Here is a 22,847-nt window from a genome sequence, read left to right on the forward strand (position 1 = left end):
TAAAATTTAAATATATGGATAACGATCTCGTGTAAAACACAAATTAAATAACTAGTAATTCATAACTTCCTTGTTATTTTAAGTAATAATTGTCATGTATATCAGAAAGATATTTCAAAATTAATACAATTTTAGAACTACACGTTAAGAGACGCTTACAAAAACACTTAATTATAATTATGTATATATCAATATATATCAGTCATAATTTTTATTCATCTACTTAATTTCATTGATTGCATCTTCCATATAAAAGCTTTCAGCATCCTACATTTGTAGTAAGAATAAACAGGCACTTAAAAAAGAGGAAGAAAAACAAAATGAATTATATTAAGAACGAGTAAAGTTATGGTGACAAAGAGAAGTCAATGAACAGCTCTCTGATAATTCCTACTCGGAATTCTTGTCTGTACATGCGCCAATAGACACACATAACACAGTGGATCGGATCTCTGCCATGATCAAATGAGCTGTTGCACACAAAAATAAGTTTTACAACAACACAAATGTTACGAGGAAAAGCACCATCTATTTTTTTTTTTTTTCGGTACATCAGCATCTATTTATTTATTTATTTATTTTGATAGAAACCACATGTAATGGAAGAAAATTTTATTTGAGTTAAATATAAGACTTGTATGAGCGATATCAGTGATGGATCCGATTTTTTTTTAATGGGGAGAAAGAAATAATTCATAATATTTTTACTGAAAAAATATTATAAGCTTTTACAAAAATACCCAATCTTATAATAAAAAAATCAAAATATCTAAGCTTCTAAAAATTTAAAAGAATAAAGTGAATAAAATTAATATCAATTTATTTTATTTTTTATTTTTTACATTCTTTTATTTTTAAAAATTATTTTACGAGAATAATATCTATTTTTATATGAAAAAATAATAATTATTAAAAATATTTACTTAATTAGTGGGGTATATAATTGCCACCATAAATCAGAACGTAGATCCATCTTTGAGTGATATAAATTTTTAAAAAGTATTTAATGTAATAATATATTTAGAATTTAAATTCAAAATTATTAATTAAACTAAAATAATCTTACATAAGTTAGTAAGATGAAATGTTGTCAGACCATCAAATGTGAAGTATCTCGTTGAATACCTCTTTGTGTGAAAAAAATAAATAATAGAGCACACCTCATGCATGAGTGTCGTCAACACTGCTTTTAAACCTTGTTGGGTGTAAACTAAAACCATTTAAAATTACACAACACTTGATGAATTTAAAATATTTTTATATAACTTTAAAGGTTGTTTCTATAAAAGTTAAAAGTAATGAATTCATTATTTTACCGTCAGGCCAACTATGCTCCTCAAGGTCTGATCTTATCCAAGCAACTTAAGCAATTACGTAATAGACTTAAAGTTTGGTGGATTGTGGACCAGTAAATCAATTGTACTATTGAAGGATCGATCACCATTCTAAGAATGATTTGTTATATTTCATTTATCTTTGTAATATCAACCACGATCATACGCTCACATTGATTAAGCATACCATCAAGGACGTGCCTTAGAGACCATTAGAACGTGACAACAACACCAAACAACGCATCAGGTCTTTGACATGTTAGAGTAAGAGACACCCAACGTATTCAGTATGAAGTTTTTAAGATCCTACATATTGTACACATGTAGGTACATGGCTCGCAGAGCCAATGCAAAAAAAAAAAACTTGTATATGGGATTGGAAGATAACATCGTCTTTGATAAATAGAGATGAGTTACATGACTCATTTCTATTCATTGTTAGTTAGAGATATAATAAAAGAAATTATTAAGCATAAGGACATTCCATTCTATGTTTTCAATATCCTCTAATAAGAACTTTGTGACATATATTAATATTAAATTTTAAAAAATAAATTTAAAATTTATTTTGTCATTCTTAAAATATTAAAAGAATTAATTTTTTTCTCTAATTATAATTTTTTATAGAATTTTTTTTCTTTTTTATAAAAAACTTTGTTAAGTTTTAGATGTATTATTATTTTTTTATATATCCTTATTTAATTATTTTGTCTCTAAACATTAATAATAAATAATTAATTGAATAAAAAGATAAAAAATAATTTTAAAATAATAATATAAGTAATTCACATATTTAATATTTAATATGATTAATTAAATGAATTATTTTATTAAATGAATTAAAAATATCTTATAATTATAATTAGAGAAGAAAGAAGTAATAATTACCCTCAAAAACAACTTTATCTAATTGAATACGACAAGTGGATAAAATAATCCACATTTGACCTTTTGACAATGAAGACTGCAATCAATATAATAGGTACCTAGGCAAGTAAGTACAACAATATTAAACATCGAATCTTTGTTCAATTGCGAGGCAAAGCAAGCAAAGCACAACACAAGATGGGGATACTTAGTCCAGAACAGCTCCAATTCTTCAACTCTCAAGGTACCCTTTTTGATCTTAAGCATAATCCTAACTCAACCAACCGAATCTCTAATCTTTGGAACTGCATGCGCAGGTTATCTTGTGATTGAATCTTTCGCATGTAGCGATGAGATTGAGTCCATGATGAAGAGGATGGAGCAGTTGGTAGATGACTTTGACCCTTCTTCCACCGCCTCTATTTTCTCCACCAAGAACCAGGTTACTCCTATGTCCTAACACTTTATTTTATTTTTCTCTTAGTTTCATTTTAAAGTTGGATTTTTTTTATCTGTTCTCTTACTCTTGCTCTGTTTTTATTTTTCTTCAGCAACAGTCGACTGATAATTACTTTTTCGACAGCGCCGAGAGGATTTCTTTCTTCTTCGAGGGTATTTTTTAAAAAATTAATCTTTTCAGTTTTTGAGTAATTGGGTTCCTTCTAATTTAATCTTTTGTCTGTTTCACTTTTGGCAGAGAAAGCATTTGGTAATGATGGTAAGTTAAAGCAGCCGAAGCAATTGTCCCTTAATAAAGTTGGCCACGGTGAGCTTTTTATATTCTGATACTAAATGTCTTATTTTGAAGTAGAAATGAATTAAGGACAAAGCTTACATGCAATTGTTTTTTTGCTTTTGATGTTATCCTCAAATCAGAATTAGATTTTCATCTCAATAATTCTCATAATAATGAGGTGTATTAAAGGTTAGTATAGTGAAACTTCAATTCTAATTGGAAAACAACACTATAAGAAACTGCTTGTAAGTTTTGACCAAGAAGAAATGGGGTACTCTCTGTTCATATAAAGGTTTTAAAATGCAGTTGTGGTTTTATTGTGATCCTTCATATTGCGGGAAATAGTGAACAAATGAAGCCAATGTGGTCTCAGAAACTTCCAAAATCTAGATGTTATGGTTGAAATTGTGGTTGTGGACCGTTTTTTAAAACCTTGGTTCACATAGCATATAGTAGAATTAGTTAGTTTATGACAGTGGGGGCGCTACTTTTCTCAGCGTAAACTTTTTAGTCTTTTAACTTTAATGGAGTGGAACCACCTGAGCTATTGTGCTGACTGGTGAATGCATGAGCTTGAGAGTAGCATTGTTCCTTCTGAATTAATCCTATTATTTTTTAATCTATTATTTTTTTTGTGGCTGGGGATGTGCTGTGATTTTGTGCAGCTCTTCATGAGATTGAGCCAGCATTCAAAAAGTTTTCTTCTTCTGAGAAAGTTTCAAGTTTGATGCGCTCCTTAGGTTACAAGAGACCTGCAGTCATGCAGTCAATGTATATATTTAAGGTGCGTTTTTTCTTCTGCCGTTGTGATATTCAGTTGCTGATCATATAGTTGAAAGAACTTAAGTTCAATACTTTAATGTGTTGGGGCATTATGTATGAGCAATAGATATGTGAATTGGTTGGACATCATGGATGTGTGTTCTTTTACTTTCCTGGTTCAAGGGCGTGAGGGAGAGTGGGCATAAGGGGATTGTGTGATTTGGTTCTTTATTTTTGTACTCCAATTTGGCAAATGCACTTTCTCCATTTTAATATTGTTGCTTGTGTCAGTTATTTCTTTAATTTTTAACCAAATTGGTGTATTATGCACTTTCTCCGTTGAATGGTGCTTTAAAGCTGTATTGTTATAGTGGTTTCATGCATAAGTTTTTGGTGTTGAGTTATTCACCTTATATGTTTCTTCCAAAATGGCACATATCTTGTTAGATTTTGAATAATTCTTGAATGTAGGTTTTGTTGATATTCAAACTTAGTTAAAGTTACTTTTGGTTTATTTATGTTTGTGTTTTATTTACATACTTTTGAATTTGATATTATTTTATGGACTTCTGTATACACTATGGATATATTTGGTTGGTTATTTCAACATTGCTGTGGTTTGAACTTGAACACCCACCCATTTTTATATGTAGTTGACATATTAAAGCTGGTTGAAATTCTCTCTCTCTCATTTATAATCATGCTACGAGTATGTTGTGCTCCAAGGTTTCATTCGATTTTTATATGGCCACACAGAGCATCTAAGTATAGAAGTATTTGATGCCCGGTCATTATCATTAATGAAATTTTTATAAACAGCAACCAGGCATTGGGGGTGAAGTAGTGCCACACCAGGATAACTCGTTCCTTTATACTGAACCACAAACATGCACCGGGCTGTGGCTGGCCCTAGAAGATGCAAACATATTAAATGGTTGCCTTTGGACAATTCCTGGATCTCACAAAAGTATCTTTTTCCTACCTTTTGGTTCATTTCTTACCTGGATCTTTTATCCTTTGTTTGGTTCATCTAATCTAATTTTTTTTCCTTTGCTTTTTTATTCTGTTTTCTGTAGATGGGCTTGTTAGAAGATTCTTAAGAGATGAAGATGGTGTCAAATTCGATCGACCATCACCTTCTTATGATCAAAAAGATTTTGTTCCTATTGAAGTAAAAGCTGGGTCTTTGGTTGTCATCCATGGTGATCTTATCCACCAAAGGTTTGTTAAAACTATTCACTTCAGATGATGTGTATCATGAAGTATAGAAGAAAGAAAGTTGCCTTTTAATGTGTTCACCTGATAATTCACCTTGTCTGCTTTTTTATGTGAATCACAGCTTTGAAAACCAGTCTCCAAAATCAAGACATGCGTACAGCTTGCACGTGGTGGATATGGTTGGCTGCAAATGGGCACCAGAAAATTGGTGAGTTCAGATCATGGGAAGAGTTTGTTTATTAGCACTTTTCCACCTTTAGGAACTTAGTTATCATTGAAAGGTTTATTTACTAAAAGATATCTCTGATATATATGATCATACATATTATTAATAATAGACCATTCACCTCTGACTTGATTGAATCTCTTGGATACCAACCACTTCGATTTTTGCCTGAGTTTTGTGTGTGTTTAGTATTCTTTGCCTTCAACTTTTGTTAGAGTTTGCATCATTTTTGGACTTATGCTTGTACCAAATCGGTTCTAAGTCTTCCTTAATCCCAATAATTGACACTTGCAAGTGCAAGAAAGATGTTTGTTTTATGAAAAGTGTAGAATTTGCCAAATATCACAAGTTTGTATTTGTAATGTAATTTGGACTTGGCTTGTGTCCCAACTACTTGGTGGATTTTGCTAAACACTTGCTTCTTTCTGTCTAACTTTTTTTCAGGATCAGACGAAAAGTTGAGCCAGAACCACTCTTTGTAAGCTGAAATTTGCAAATTGAGAGAAACGATGTAATGATGTTTAATTTGCAAGCTTAAAGCGTTGTAATAATGTTAAACCAGTTTGTGTACTTGCCACTGAACACTGATTCCACGTCTTTGGTTTTGGGATATGAATAAATCAGAATTTGATAGTTTTTATAATTTATACCAAGGGTGTTAACACATATATTTGAAAAAATAATTAATTTTATCGATAAATATTATTTATAATTTTAGTATTTTTTAATCGATTTTAAATAATATGCACTGAGTGTAAAACTATTTTATATAGATGTAGACATCTAATAAGAATTCATTTTATGATCACATCATACTAGTGAATAATTTAAGTTTTATTGGATGTCTTTATAGAAAAGTTTTGTACTGGCAATATATATAAATTTTTTAAGAAGTGTCACCACTTCAAAATGGATGCATACGAATTGAGTTGGATTTTTTTTAAGGTATATATTTTGTTACTCTACCAGCATGCATGATCGTGTACCGTCTTTTAATCATTTTTAAAATTTTTATATCAATAAGTTTTGATTCTTCAATTCATAATTTGATCGTGTACTGTCAATTCATGATTTGATCCTATATTGTATTTGGATGAGTATAAAATTTTGGATTTAACAGATAATTTGTTTTAAAGGTGTTTTAGTTCATAATCAATTTTAATTTTTTATCAAAAGTAAAATTAAATATATAAAAATATATCTAAAATCAATTATGAATTTAAAATCAATTCTTGATGCTCACACCAATCACACACTTAGAATTAGGTATTAAAAAAAACTGCCAAGTTATCAAAATATAATCTTAAGGGTTCATTTTCTAATTAACAATTATAACTACACTTTGATACTTTAGATCGAGGTAGACCCAATCCACATGTGTACTGAAAAAAATTGTTCCTAATTCCAATCTCTCGACGACCATACAAATAATTATAATACATCTTTCATACTAATTTGTTTCAGTTATATTTTTTAAAATCTGGACGCTGAACGAGTTTAATTGAAACACCACGATATGCAAAAATCAAGCATGGAAAAATATTGAGAGGGCATTATCCAAAAAAAAAGAAAGAAAATTACAGAACAACATGAAACAGTGGAACAAATTCCAGTATTCCGTTGTCACATTAATCTTAACTTTCGTGCACCATTAATTCTTTTCTTATAAATGTAAAGTAAATTATCAATCATTGATGAAAAAACCAGTGGTTGATATTTCGATGTATTCATAATTTCTGATAAATGTACACATAATATCAATCATTAATTTTTTTTTCGTTAAGAATTGAGATTACTTATTTTACTTTCTTGAATGAATTACTCTTTTGTAGGAGTCAGATTTTTTACTTTTAAGCCATGCTCTTATTATTTTTTGCTGAATAAGCAATGCTCTTATTTTATGATTTTTCATCATTAATACTTTTGTAACAATAATCTCGATCTTTTCAATTTGTCAAATAAACAAATAACAAAAATTAGTTTAAATATATTTTTGTCTTTATAATATACCATTTTTAATCTTTTAATTAGATTTTAGTCACTAAAATATTTTGTGGATCTTGAAATAATAACAATCGATATATTATAGAAAGAAAAATATATTTAATCATGTAAAAGTATATTCAAGTTCACTCTCACTCAACAATAAAGTTAACCCTTTATCTACCTGTCGATACTAGTCACAAATTTCTGAGCAAGAAATGTCTGAACTGAAGTCTGAACTGTTTTAGATCAAATATAGGTTAAAATTGAATAGGATGATTATTGTGCCTTTTCCTATTTTGCACACGGATTCGCAAGTTGCAACCGAGTTAATTTTCACGGCTCAAACGGTTAAATAGTACAGAAAAATTAAATGTGCAAATAAGTGTATACCAACTGGACAATGGCCCAAGTCTGGTTTTGATCTTGTCTTCTTTTCAAGTTTGTTAGTTAAATTTACCAATCATTACTCGAAAATAATAAATAAAGGATCTACATTTTTTACTCTAAAAAAAAAAGAATCTACATTTTTAAAATGTAAAGCACGCTTTGCCGTTTCGAAACTGGGGCATGTGAGCGAAAAAATCACCAATGGGTTTTGAATATAATTTTTTTAATAAATCTACGATGTCTACTATACATATCACTTTTACCTTATAACCGACAAGAAAAACATAATAATCTTATGTTACTAACACATTTTTTAATATACTCTTTCAATATATATTTTTCTCTTACTAGTTGAATCTAGTTTGGTAGTCTCACTAATTTGATAATAAGACCCACCAAATATAAAATGTGACTAACATATTTAATAAAATTTATACGGTATGGTGTTAAACATAAACCAACTTTTGATTTAAATATGAAATTTGAACTTTTTATAAGGTGCTATCTTTGCAAAGTATAATTTCTACATATTATTTATGTATTGTTTATATTATTAACTAATTAAAAATCATAACAATCATGAATTTATAATTAAATAACTATAAAAATACTTTATACCAATAGTGCAATGCCACTGTTTACTCTTTTTTATATGTTCAGTATCTTCTCTAGGTTTGTCACGTGGTTCGTGACTCATGGCTCATATTAACTACTTAATTATTTTACTTGTCAACTATTACTATAGAAGACATTCAGTACGCAAGAATGAAAGCTCATTTGTACACATTAATTGCACTCATTATTGGAGTGTCTATACATGTGTTTGCAGGTTCTGTTTGTCATGGGAAATCGTTGTCTCTTGCCGAAGTCCTTTACATTGCTTAAAATATCTACCATGTTCGGAGGTATCAAAATCCCTTTAGCATCATATATTTAACAGGAATAGGGTTCTAAATGTAGGACCACAACGCCTGTTACATCCGCAATATTGATGTTGTGGAGCTACCCACAACCAAATTAGTTTGTAAATGCAATGAGTTTAAATCACATGAATTGCCACAAAGCAGCAACAACAAAACCGCAATAGGATTGCAACTAGACCGCAACACCGTTCTTTTGTAAAAAAATAAATAAATCAAAGATTCAGAACTTAATCTTCTATTCTAAGTGTTGATGGTTGAATGAGCGAGTGGTTTAGTGGGATGTGTTGGGGAGTGCAAGAGGCATTTGATTTGATGGTGACAAATGATACAAAAATCTTAAAATGAACACCCACCCACACACACATATATATATAAAAGATCAATAATTAGAATAATTATAGATTGTTTTTGAATTATGTGCAACCATATAATAATTTTTGGTCATAATGTATGTAATTTGCATCGCAGTAACCACAATATACACAATAATAATGCATGCAATGCAACTGCAATTATAATTTAGAACCATTGTAAACAACGAAAATCTCCTTATGAATATTTAATAGGGTTGCATATGTTTAAGATTTGAATTTGGGACTACTAATTATCATTTCACACACTAGGTGGTATAATGTTTAGACTATATATATATCTTTTTACAGTTACACTTACCGCAAAGGCCTATTAATATTATTTTTGTTACAAAAAGAAGGTGTGGTACAAGGGGGAGGCACAGGTGTGTGTTGAATGATGAACTTTCACCATCATAATTATTGAAGTGTTAAAAGACAGATCGATCACAAATGTGAAATAAAACAAATATGATTTGGACAATGGATGTTCGTGAGTGATGTGATATGGTGTTGTGTTGTGTTGGGTGTGGGAAGAAGAGACAGACAGACAAGAGAGTCTAAGGACACAATGGCTGGCAACAGCAGCAATGCATATATAAATACATAGCCACCTCACCTCAATTCATTTTAGGGTTTTATTTCATTACTCACCTTGGCACCTTTTCTCTCTCTCTCTCTCTTTCTTTCTACAGTGTTGTTTATGTCCTTTTCCTCTCTCACACAATATTGCTGCAGACATGCAGTGATGACAATCCTGCAACTTCTAGTTTTGCATAATCGTAGACAAACCCTTCTTTCTTTCCCTCTTCAATTATGACTGCTTCATTTGCACATAAATGCATTTTTTTTCCTTTTTTATTATATTTTTTCTTTCTTTCTTTCTCTTTCAATTTATGTACGTTCGTGGTCAGGGGTGAGTGATGATGATCTTTCACTTCTGCTCTTGGTGGGTCAACGTCAGCAAGCCACGGGAGTTTTTTTTTCTTTTGTTTTTGGCTTGTTGAATGTATGTGGAATGTACATATAAAGTTATTTTATTTATTTTTCTTGTTATTTGTTTTAAGGTTAAATATGCTTTTAAATTTATTTTTCTAGTAAAAAATCATAGATGCTTCCAGGACTGCCGTTATTTATATAGGAGAGAATGGAATACGAATTTTTTGTTAAATATATTATTCTCACACATATAAATATAACAAAATCTTATATCATTATATTAAATTAAATATATTTTTAAGTTTATGTAAATATAGAAATGTTTTTTATAAGCAAAAATGAAATATAATAAGCCCATTTGGACTAGTTAACTCATTTAGAACATCTCAAGTTCAGACTTCATTTACAGGTTATATGTGAGAGTTTCATATATTTTATGATATTACATTATAATTGTCACTCAAATTATATAATTTCTTTTATCAGCACTCAAAAATTTTAGTTGCTTTAAAACTTCTAGAGGTCCCTAAGAAATGTGACTAAGGTGATCTCTCAAACTCATGTATGCCATGTGATGCTTATTAAGGGTGTTATTAATTGTGAACCATCTGAATAATATATAAAAATTGTGAGCCATCTGAGTAATATTACAGGAGTGTTCGCATTTCCTATTTTTATGTGAAATGTCATTGGATGGAAACACATGTGAATTGTGAACCATCTGAATAATATATAAAAAAAAATTAATTCAACTTTATTTTATTCAAAGTAGTTTGAATTGAACTGAATAATTTAGTTTCTTACTTTATTTGTTAAAAACTCTGATTGAAAATGCTCATGGATTGTTTTTTGGTTGTGTTAGATTTCTTCTTCTTTTTTTACATCGTGTGTATGAGATTAATTCTTGAAGGATAAAATACTACGATTAATTAGGCTCTTTCCACAAGTGGGGATTCCACCTCGTCAAATTCTACCCTTCCAGATAGGGTAACTCGCTTCCCATTAAAAAATACTACTCTTAGTTTAATTTTTTTGTTTGAGTGATAGATCATAGGTGTTTCTTAAACTTCTAAATGAGAGATTAATTCCATTAAGGTGTGTGATTGTTGTTAATTTTTTTTTATACAATAAAAATTAAACATAAATTCTTTCACTAAATACATATTTAAACTTTTATGGATCAACCTGCCACACTGATTAGGAAAAACAAAAAGAAAAACAAAGCACATGCACTCACATAGACATAAAATAATAAATTAAACTAAATTTTTTAATATTATTATTATTATAATTAAGTTATTATATTAAATATTTGCATAATTTTATCCCACTGGGTCTTTACCAATTGGATTCTCAACATAATATTCAGGTATCAATAGAGTTATACGAAACGTTAAATAACAATATATGAATATATTTTTCTAATTCAATATTATCAATAAGTATCTATATTCTATTATTTAACTTAAAACTCAATGACAAATATATAAAGAAAAAATTATCCTAAAAAAGCACTTGTTGAAAAAAAAGTAACTTTTTTTTTACCCATAACGCGTCTCAAATAAAAAAGTATACAAGTAATCTCAAATAAAATAAATCTAACAAAAAAAAAATCCTTTGATAATGGTTTTGAAAAGAAAGTAATAAAGAAGAGTATAATTTTCTTTTCAAGTAAAAGTATATTTCTCAATTTAATAATATTTCAAAATAAAAGAAATGAAACAATAAACTATCATTCTTGTTTCCTTTAAAAATAAACTATCATTCTTGTAAATACCATATGACTATTGAATTTTATAATAAAAAAATACACTTTCTTTGCTTCAAAACTCTCTCAACCAATCATATTATTATTGTAAGATGACTTGATTATATAAACTACATATAGTATGTATATAATAGTGTGCCTGTGTGTGTTTATCCTTATAATATATACATACCATGTGGTCAGGGATAAACAACACAGCTAACTGAATATATTCTTATACATTAATTAAAATTTCAAATGTGTCCCTATGATTTATCAAAAAAGTTAATAACTGTTAATGGATAATAGGATTTATTAAAAAAATAAAAATATAAAAAAAATTCTTAAAAGCTTTTGCACCATATTTTTTTCTTAAAAAAAGAATCTATTATTGGTTTGGTTTTGATTTTAATCCTATCCATGTCTCGAACCTCAGATCATTAATGTGGTGTTAATGTGTTTTAATAAGCAAACCATTAGTTCATGTTGAGTAGACAAAAAAAAAAAAAAAAGAATTTGTAAGACTAAAGATTTATACAATAATTTTCTTTTATTTTTTTATATTTTTTATTTGTTGACAAATGATTTCTGGCAAACTCAAGCTTTTTCATCAAAGAGGACCCACTGAACTTAAGCTTTGTCTACCCCTGGTCCTGTGGACATCTTCTTTGTTGAATATTCATTCCTTTACGCAATGAGTTGTTTTCGGCAATGGATTTTTTTTCCACCTATACAAGGACAATAATGAATTATTATCTCTCTTTTCCAAACTTTTTTCGTTCTTCTCATCCTCAAGAGTAAAAATGATCTCTTTCATAGCACAATGCACTTTGTTAACTTGAATGAAAAAGGGAATATTCGACATCGACAGTTCTTTTAAATTCATGATCACGAGCATACCAAATGTTTGATAACAGATACAAACAAATCCGATGCAAAAAGCTGAAACTCTTTAAACGCGGAAAGAAGCTGCTTGTTTAGGCAGCAAAAGCCATTATGGGTTATGGCAGAAATTCTTTTAACCCATTTCATCAAGTTTTTATAAAGTGAATAACACTCACATAATCATTTCGTTACAAGCTCACAATATATATATATATATATATATATATATATATATATAATTTTTATCATTTCGTTACAAGCTCACAATATGCCTTTTTGTATGAGTAAATGCTTCAGTGCCAATGTCATTTTAAGGGTAATAAGCTATTCGTTAGACTAGATTTCATTACAAAAAAGAGAGAAAGATAAAAACTATTTGTTTGATTGGATTAGTTAAAGGGAGGATGTATTGGGGCAATATAGGCGAATTAACATTGCCAATATTTGTAAAATTAATTATAATTTTAGTAACATTTACAAAAATAAATTTTATCAATTCAACATGTATGTTAAAATTTAAAATTCTCAAAAAATAATTTAAATCTAAAATTGTTAAAAAAATTAATTAATATTTTGTTACATTACTTCACTTTAATGTATATTATGTTAGATTAAAAATAACTAAATATTTATTACTACATGATTACATTAAAAAGTCAAAGAAATTTAATTCAGTTAATTGAATAAATATGTAAGTTGTTATAAATTTCCTGGATTTGATTTTCACACATAAAAATCATTAAAATTTCTAAAGTGTCTATTATATTGTAATTAATTTCACAAAGTTTGAGTTTTAGTGTCAGTTAATCTTATATCATTGCTGGTTTTACGTACTCAAATATTGTTCACTCCAGAATCCAGACGTAATATGATAACGTCCTAGCCTTGATTCAACATTCATATATACTCCCCAACCACTTCTGCTTCAGGGTCGATGTGCTCTAAACCAACCTCTACCCCACCCCATTAGACTGTGCCACACGACTAGTATACGTCCAGAAAGTGGTGATGGGGAGCATATTCTTAACTATGTACGTTTCCAAATAGTATTGAGATTGGTTTGGCTAGCTAACCCACCTTGACATTGTTTTTTTCTACTGAATAGCTAAGTCATGATGATTTATGTCTTAAATAACCCATTGTATGTTATCGTGCTGCCATGAGGTTTTGGTCACCTCGATCTAGGGTTCACCAAGACGGCAAGACGTGGTTGTTTTCAAAAGCATTATATTTCTGATCTTTAGTGTGTGCACCTTTGAGTGAACTTTAGATAATTAATTTTGAATGAAATTAAATTTTATAAAATTGATTTTAATTAAAATTAAGTTAAAATAAAGTGCTTTATGTTTAGATGTTTTTAAATTAATATATCTTTTTATCCAATGTAAAAGTGATCTAAAGTTGTTTTTAACTCAAAATTAATTAATTCTTCAGCATATAAAATCAAGTATATATAAATATTCACCTAAAATTATGTTAGCTTATATTTCAACTTAATTATAGATAATTTAATATAATGTGAATCTAAAGGCGGCTTCAACTTTCAATATGGCAGTTGCATATGTAGAGATTAAGCATTCTTTATTCAGTTTTTGTTTTAACCCTTGCGTCTTTCTTATATTTCCAAAGTCCAACAAGCAATCAAAATCTCCTGCGGATATTATAATGACTTGTTTGTTGATGCCCTTGTGAGTCATAGTGACTCATACCTCAAATAATGTTATATACTACTATTTGGTGTTACATTGTTGGTGTTTAAGTGTGAATAAGAAATATCATATTCAATAGAGATGAATATGTTGAGGAATATATAAGTGATAAACTCATGATTAAGTAGTATAAGAGTTGATGGTGTGATAAGGTGACCAAGTGTAACTATTTAGAGTATATTGATGACAATGAATAAACTCTAAGTCTAAGGTTCACATTGAATAGTCGTGGATAAAATGATTTTCTTCTTAAGAAAAGTATAACATGTGAAAGAGTCTTAGACTTGTGGTGAAGATTAATTGTTGGTGTGCAAGTACATAAGTAAGAAATCTCAAATTAAATAGAGATGAGTATGTTGAACAATGTTTAAGCGGTAAAAATCCAAAAATTTTGCTGAGAAAACTCCTAACTAAATTACACCTTGATTGTTTAACTTTTATATAATAAAAATTAAGCTATTAGTAAGACCTTGCATACTTTATATCAATGATATAATAGAATATACATACTAAAATATCATGTATCTTCTACTTGATCTGATTTTCAAGTGATCTATGCTAGCTGTTTTGTATATTGACAATCAAATAGCAATACATATAACTAGCTAGCTACTAACTTTGTGTTCCACTCGAGAATTATATGTGCCAAACACTTGAAAATTGATGTTCACATTATAAGGTTCATTTGCATACGCAAGTCTGTCTTAGTAACAAATCTTTATATACGGTTCTCACTTAATTTCTTACCTTTCGTTCCTTTGTCACTTTTTAATTTCTTCTCAAGATGGCCGTGGCAAACATCTACAATCCACCATCTACAAAACGAACCTACGTACCTACAAGGAAGGTTATCACTCAACTATCAAGCAAACTAGTACATCTTAATTAGTTACTTGGTAATTAATTAATTATTTGCAAATATATCAGACTAGATGATTAATCATAGTCAAGTCTATGATATCTTTGCATGTACCATATGCTACTCATAAGGTACGTGCATGCCTTGAATATATATCTTCTCCACCTCAAATTCTATGAATATGAACTAATTCTAATCAAGGAATTTACACACTAGAAAAATACATAGTATAGTAATATAAAGCTTGTCAATATAGCTGTCCCTTGCTTAAAACTTAATTGTCTTTTTGTTTTCTTTCTAAATTTTAAGGATATGAATTTAAGTATCACACATTCATTACATGTTAACATTTTCTATATATGGAAAATATACCAGGTGATGAGAGTATAGCAGAAGAGCTAATCTTGAATAAGTAATAAAAAACAAATGATTTAGGATTAAGTTTAAGTAAAACAATCTTGATCACTTATAAGTTATAACATATGATGAAGATGAACTCTTCTCAGTTCTCTCTCACTGGGTGTGTCCCAATGTGGACAAAGACACAGAGATAACGAGAGATAGAGACTCTACTATATATACTGGTTTAATTTGTGTACAAAAACAACGACCCTTGTTTTGCAAATCAATATCTACGCAAAAAGAGTGAGTTTCTCCATCTTGAGTTTTAAAACAAAAAGATATTGAGTTTATGAGAAGCACGTCTTTCCCAAAAACCAGGGACTCGACTCAAAAACTAAAAAGTCGTCGTGAAGTTAATTAGTCAACAAGACAAAAAAACGTTAGGTTCAAATGCACGCGTACAGGTAATTAAACTTCTACATGCATTATCACTGACTCACAACAAAGAGAGAAATGAAACTAAAGGTTTGTGACTTTGAGTCCCAATGAAAACGGCAAAAAACGGAGAAAAAAAAATAGAGAAATTAATACCATGATATAAAATTAACTTAACGAGTGGAGAAGGAAAAAGGAGAGAGAGGTTAGGGGTTCAAATTCTCCCGAATAATGTTTTTAACCAAAATAACAAACTAATATTTGTTAACAAAGAAAACATGTATATATATTATAATTCGTTACAGCCAATATTATTATTATTTGGTTTAACAAGTGCATATATGTATTCTAAAATCACATGACATGACATACCATATATCAAGTGATATGATCCCTTTCAGTTTCTTAAAGGAAGAAACTCAAAAAACTGGTTGTTGGAGGTGACTTCAGTGTCCATAGAAGCACTTGCACAGAACATAGATGATTTCCTCTCAGCAAGAGAAATTCCATGTTGGTCATCCCTCTTGTGTGGAAATAGGTCAAGGGTTCGAGGAGCTGCATTTTCTTCACCACCATAGTAGTTTAAACTTTCTCTGTTGATGACTGAAGATGGTAAATTATTATAGTTTTGAGGGGTTAAAAGTTGTGTGTTATAATGCGTTGTTCTTCTGTGTGAAGTTGTAGGAGTTGATGCTTCCATAGTAACAGGAGGGAAACAAGGCATTTCCATAATTTCCTGCAACTTAGCTTGTTTTTCGGCTATGTTTCTCCTCATCAAAACTTGTATGCTGTCTTTCCCCTCAAACTGAGTCCACCCATTAGATCCCTTTTCTGCTATATCCAGTGCAGCAGATTCCTGAAAAGAAAAAATACAGATAGTAAGAAAGTTGGCAGTAATTAAAAACAGTTAAAAACTAAAAAATAGAGAAAAAAAGAGATAGAATAGAGAGAGAAAAAATGGGGAAGGGGAGAATTCACAGACTTCAGAATTCACACTCATCAATTCACCGTCCAACAAAAGTGTGAACACTGATCTAGCACAAAACAGCCCCAACAGAAAGTTAAAAAAAGCAGCTTTTGAAGCCTCTCCTTTTGTCCAAGATATAAAACAACTTAGTTGTTTTCTTTTCTTTTCATTTCATACTTCTTCAATATACTCACTATACCGAGTAAAAGAAAATTGATTTTTGGCTTTATCTTTTATTTCACCTAGACCCTATTAATTATTGGTATTCTATAATCTTTTGGGGTATCTTTGCTTAACAAAGCTGAATAAAATGTTGTAGTAGTACCGCGAACAAAGCCAAGAGTAATTACAGACCTCTGCATGTCCACTGCAGTTTGAAGTGGATGCCCACTTCTTTGTCTCTTTAACTCCACAACCTGTCTCTTTCAACCCTGTGGCCAAAATCCAAACAACACCAAAATTCAACGTCAAATCTTGCATCCTAAAAATCATAAGAAACCACACACTCTTTTGGTTGTAATCATCAGTGCAAGAGTGATGTATAACATAGGAATCTTTTGACCACTAAAAGAACCTTGAATAGCCCCAAAGGCCTAAAAAACTTTATAGTATTAGCACATGATATAATATCTAGCTGTATTAATGCCTTTTCTGAATTTCCCATAACGTACTACTTTACTTATTACTCTTTCTTTCTTTTCTTTCTTACCTTCACCAGAAGAAGAAGCAGAAATATTGTTATTATTATTTTCCTCCATTTCCCTTCTACGCCGCTTCTGTCTCTCTCTGGCCTTGTGATTCTGGAACCAGTAGAACACGTTCTTCCCTTCAATCTTCCCAAACTGGCGTAACTGTGAAGCTATTTGTTGAATTTGTTCAGCTGAGGGTGTTTTTGTGCCTTGCCTATACAATTCCTCAAGGACTAGTAACTGAACTGGGGTTGGACTCCACCTTGTGCTTTGTTGCTGCTGGGACTGCAAATTATTATTATGGGACCCTGTGCTATTTGTCCCTTCCTCTGCTACATTACCTGCACCACAGGACACATGGAAAAACAAAAGAAAAATATGGTTAACCTAAGTGTAAGTTCACACTTCACAATAGCATCAAATTTCCTACCATAACAAATCACATGTTTATTAACCACATTAAAACAAAAATTACAAGACTATATACTATGAGTATGTATGAGAATTTTAAAAATCAATGTGTTTGGATAAGCATTGCACTCATTCCGAAGATATACAAAATAAAATATACAAAGAGTATATATATCCTTCTTCAAAAATATGTTTAGAATAATGACTAATTAATTATCCAAACATGAACTTATAAATATTAATTTGCTTAGGCTTACCAACATGGTGGTTGAAGGTGAGGATGTGGTTGCAGTGGGTGCAAATGCAATAAGGTTGGGCTATTGAGCAGAATGTGGTGATTTTGGGGGGTGCATGGGAATTGAGGGTGGAGTTTGGAGTGGAAGAGTGAAAGGTGCTACCAAATGAATCAGACATGTTGAAGGTTAATTTAGAATCTATGCTACAAGGTCTTTTGTCATAATATTGCACATTGGCTACTATTGTTTCACTTTCAGCCTTTTGGGGTTTGAAAATAGGGTTTCTTTCTGAGAAAGATGTAATGGGATGGGGGTGAAGTTAAAGGGAGGAACTGTGTATTTATAGGGAGAGGGAACGTTGTAGTAAAAGCTTTAGGTGGAGCAGCAAAACCAACAAAAGAGTTGACCAATGTGTGTGTAATAGTATACAATAGTAATAATAGAGAAACCAAGTTAAGTATTCAAATCATGAGGAGAGAGAGACAGGTGGGAAATGGAAAGCATAGAATTCTGAGAGATTTGGAAAGTGAAGGTGTGTGTGTGTGTTTCTGAAAAAGGACACAGCATCATGATGATGATGATGATGATGATGTAGTGTTATTAAAGTTGCTTCTTCCCCATATGCCTCCTCTTTCATCCTACACAAACACGCTCACATGGTTATTTTTTTTTTTTCCCTCACAGTGCTTGGTGTGCCTTTAACTCTTCTTTCAAAGTTTTTTTTTTCTCCTCCTCTTGGTTTAAGACACATAACCTACAAGTACACAAAGGAAACCAGTTTCGTATGGGTACTTCTTTGCTTTTGTCTTGTACCTGACAGTTGACACTGTGTGTATGCACACACTACACTTTTGGACAATCACAACTTTTAACACCCACTATTGGAAAAAAAGAATTATCTAAATGCTGCTAAGCAATTAAGCAACTCCAACCATGTTGTGATCTAAGATAGATGTGATGTTTTCACAAAGGTTCAACTTAAATAGTTAAGAAATTCATCTAAACTTAACATCTTAATGTGACCCAAGACATTGCCATTAAAAAAAAATTACTCATTTTCTTCCAATCCATTCCAATATATTTACTCTTAAATAGTGAAGAAAGAATCTAAACTAGAACAATTTTGAGCTAATACGGCTCTAATTGAAGGAATATTTGGAGAAACGAAGATTTACAAGGCCATAGATCAAGATAGTTTCTAAAGGCAAAATGTTAAGTTAAGGCTTAATTTTAAAGTCACACGATTTGATATGTATTATTGATGTATAACTTGTATCGTTTCCTACTTGCGTTTTCTGAATGTAACGAATCTTTTCGTTAGAATTTTTTGCACTAAGTTTACAATTGAGAAGCAGAGGGCCAGGGGATCATGTTGTGTGTGAAATAACAAGCACTTTATGCCAACTATACAAACAGGTATCCTTATTTAATTTCAGCCAAAATGTTTTACTTTCACGTAAATGCAACGTATTTTGGAACACTCCTAAAATGAAGTCATGATTTCTTGACAGCAACTACATAATAAATCAGTCTGTTGCAATTTTTTATGGCTTGCCAGTACAGTTAGATGATACTTGAAATAACATAGACCTTATAATCGAGATCACAATTTTAGTAACCTGACATGATCAACCTTATCTCGACTGCAATAGGTCTTTGGGGAATAAAATGCTTCTATTAATTTGTTTTTGTATATGTATAAAAGTTTAGAATAGCTAGGGAAATACTTATCCCGAGCATAGTTAGGAAAAAACATCAACTACGATGAGAATTTACAATAAACTTAACAAATTGTCCTAAAACTAAATCAAGTATTAACTTTGCAAAAATGCTTAATACATCAGGGCTTCGATCCCAAATTCATGTGTATGGAGGAATACTTAAAAGTGACCAGTCTCTTGAATAAGTCTTGATCAATTCCCGACATATTAGTTTCAGCTGAAGGATATCTTGAAGTTATCCAAATAATAGAATTGTTATATAATATGTAATTTCCTTTTTACTTTTTATCCACATCTTTATAGACAAAGATGTAAGACTAATCATAGAAGTGAGAGTAATATATAGTTAGGTAAAGACATTTTATAATATACATTCACTTTTTCTTTCATATCTTTCACCTCATTTTTTCTTTTTCTTTTTTTCTTCACATCTATCACTTTTTCTTTTTATCTCTAGCTTCTTTCTCATAAATTATTAGGTAGTTTTAAACGATCAATGTGTCTATAAAAATAATTAATAACACTTAATTTTGTGTCATAAATATTAGTTGAGAGACTTGAGACTAAAATAGATTTGGATTACCTAATTATGTTTCCGTCCTTCCAAATTTAATTTTTATATACTCCACAATCTCATTTTCCTAAATAAAAATTACAAGTTTAATAAAGGTTATCACAAATTTACTTCTACTAGCTACGGTCAATTTGCATATGATGTATTATTATTGGACATTTTATTTCAAAACACATCTAATTAAAAAGATAGTCTATCGGATTAACATTTTACGCGTACATATATATGATCATACAGACAACGCGGAAAGAATTAAATGTCAGATTATTCTTTGTTCATGTATCACCAACCTTTTTTGTCATCCATCATTGTCATAAAATAAACTTGCGTGTAGAGCATACTCAGATACTGAATGCTTATTGAATGTAAAGCAAAAACTTTATCGTAAAATTAAGGCATGGCAGCGTGTCTCACGTGTAGAATAAATACTAGCTTTTGTGTACCCTAAAACCGTAAATAGTGGCTATATCATATAGCCAACCTCAAACTCAATCTGTTGTCTCAACTTTGGAAGCTGATTAACTATTGAATGAATAATAGATAGGTGCTTGTCCCCCGACCATCTCTTACAAAAGTCAATGATAATGTTAGCCTTTTATATTGTTTGTTGTTAGAGTTATTCATTTATTTATACTTGCAAGTTACAACATATTGAATAGTACTCTCACTCTCGATATATATCCTCTCGTTAAGATTTTATAAAAAAAAAAAAAAAAGATATGTTGTAAATGTAGTATTATGTTGTGTTATTTAATCTTTAATTATTAGTATATATATATATATATATATATATATATATATATATATATATATTTCCTATATCATTCACACTGACAACACAAGTGTTTAGTATTGCATGTGATTGGGAAAATGGTTATACAATCGTTTTAAGAAGAGTGTTCAGAATTTAAGTAAGCTATTAATTAAAACTGTTAAACATTATATGTACTTGTCTAGCAAACTAAAGATTGGTCGAAAGTATGAAAATTATGAATTTTGCTAATAATCTCGTACGTAGTAAAACACCAGTCGACTATTTCATGCTCTTTGGTTGATACCATTATTCCAGGCTTACCGTGAAAGTGTAGAAGCCAAAGCTTCCCTCTCAACATTTAACCGCTGCTATACTAATACTATAGAAAATAGACTACGTAATATTTTTACTCCATTATTTATTAATTATAACTTATAATATATAATAATTTTATTAACTTTTAAAATAATTATCTTTAAAATCATATCAAGATAACTTATAATTGATGACATTATATTATTAGGACATGAGTATTAAACATAAATCACAATTTATAAGAATACATCTTTCAGCCTGCAAAGGCTAAGTACATGCATCTTGTCCGATGAAAGTTTTTTAGACTGTTGGATCCAGATCCATCTATCCCTGAATAAAAGGTATAGATTGTTTTTTTTGTAAACCACACCGTATCCCACTCTACTTTTATTTTAAACTCATTTTGCTTAGGAAAAGATGGATCCAATGGTTGAAAAACTTTCGCACCGTGGAGGATCTACTTAGTGTTCGCACGCTAGAAGTCATCTACATTTATTCACCTTTAAAGAATGTTATTTTAAAACGAGATCAATGAATGCAGATTTAATAGTGTGTAACCGTAGTTGAGTCATGATCCAACTTGCAGTAATTATATTTATATTTTTTATATTATATAATATTTTAAATAATATAAATTTGTGTTATATTTCTCATATATAAAATAATATTATGGGCAATATAACAAAATTGGCTCAGTAAAATATGATAATTCTCATGTTGTTGATGATAAAATTTTATTTGAAGATAAAATAAGAAGTTTTAAAAATTGAATCAAAATTAAAATTTATGATATTAAATTATTTAAAAACATTTCATTATTTTTCTAATGCAGTTACAGCTTATAAAATAATTTCAACTATTTCTATTAATGTTGCATATGCTTAAAGAAGTTTTTTGAAATTAAAATTGTTAAAATCTCATTTGTGATTTATTATGTAATAAGGATAGATTAAATGACATTTCTTTTATTTCTGTCTAATTTTTTTAAAAAAATCTTAATTTATTAACGGATTATTAATGATTTTGAAAAAAAATGTAAAAAAGACAATATTCAAATAAATTATTGTGAAACATCATTTTCTCAGTCTGGAACTATCACAAGTACTCAAATCATTATTTCACATTATCTCTCCCAAAAAAAAAAAAGAAACCTTATTTCAAATGTGTAATTTTTGAAGTCGTGATAAAATATTAAAATTTACGTATATATGGACCTGGATTCTTTAAGTTGCTGAGGGAATGAGTTGGGGGTACTAAGCGGGGGCCCATAAGCTAATATTGATCAAGATTATATAATAGGCAAATCCATGATCAGAGTTCCATTTTGGGTTTTATGTGGTTTAATTAATCAGCGGAAAATCGCGTTGATTGTTTAGGTTTCACTAGGTCAAATTACCTTTAAGTGAGAACATTATTCATGAAGAACCAATTACCATGAAATTATGAGTAAGGTTGGAACAATAAACTAGTTGAAT

The 22,847-nt window shown here is 29.9% G+C and overlaps 2 protein-coding genes across 3 annotated transcripts; one reads left to right on the top strand and one right to left on the bottom strand.

Moving 5' to 3' along the window:
- The first annotated feature begins 2,310 nt into the window (after nt 1–2,310).
- LOC114402264 (phytanoyl-CoA dioxygenase-like) lies at nt 2,311–5,790 on the top strand. The gene is made up of 9 exons (XM_028364773.1): nt 2,311–2,445; nt 2,519–2,643; nt 2,753–2,813; nt 2,899–2,967; nt 3,603–3,721; nt 4,519–4,666; nt 4,776–4,920; nt 5,039–5,125; nt 5,588–5,790. Exons 1-9 carry the CDS (start codon nt 2,400–2,402, stop codon nt 5,628–5,630), a joined length of 843 nt encoding a protein of 280 aa, XP_028220574.1. The 5' UTR covers nt 2,311–2,399; the 3' UTR covers nt 5,631–5,790.
- Nucleotides 5,791–12,053: 6,263 nt separating this feature from the next.
- LOC114402813 (WUSCHEL-related homeobox 1-like) lies at nt 12,054–18,867 on the bottom strand. 2 transcript variants are annotated; one of them, XR_003664521.1, is made up of 6 exons: nt 18,030–18,867; nt 17,382–17,702; nt 17,027–17,103; nt 16,078–16,561; nt 14,817–14,905; nt 12,054–12,203 (listed from the first exon to the last, which is right to left on the bottom strand). XR_003664521.1 is itself a non-coding variant. In XM_028365495.1 (5 exons), exons 1-4 carry the CDS (start codon nt 18,184–18,186, stop codon nt 16,103–16,105), a joined length of 1,014 nt encoding a protein of 337 aa, XP_028221296.1. In that variant the 5' UTR covers nt 18,187–18,867; the 3' UTR covers nt 14,709–14,905; nt 16,078–16,102. The 2 variants fall into 2 exon arrangements, 1 of the variants encoding a protein (XP_028221296.1); XM_028365495.1 differs by lacking the exon at nt 12,054–12,203 and having other exon boundaries at nt 14,709–14,905.
- Nucleotides 18,868–22,847: the final 3,980 nt, after the last annotated feature.

Source organism: Glycine soja, chromosome 20, assembly GCF_004193775.1.
Source record: "Glycine soja cultivar W05 chromosome 20, ASM419377v2, whole genome shotgun sequence".
Lineage (NCBI taxonomy): Eukaryota > Viridiplantae > Streptophyta > Magnoliopsida > Fabales > Fabaceae > Glycine > Glycine soja.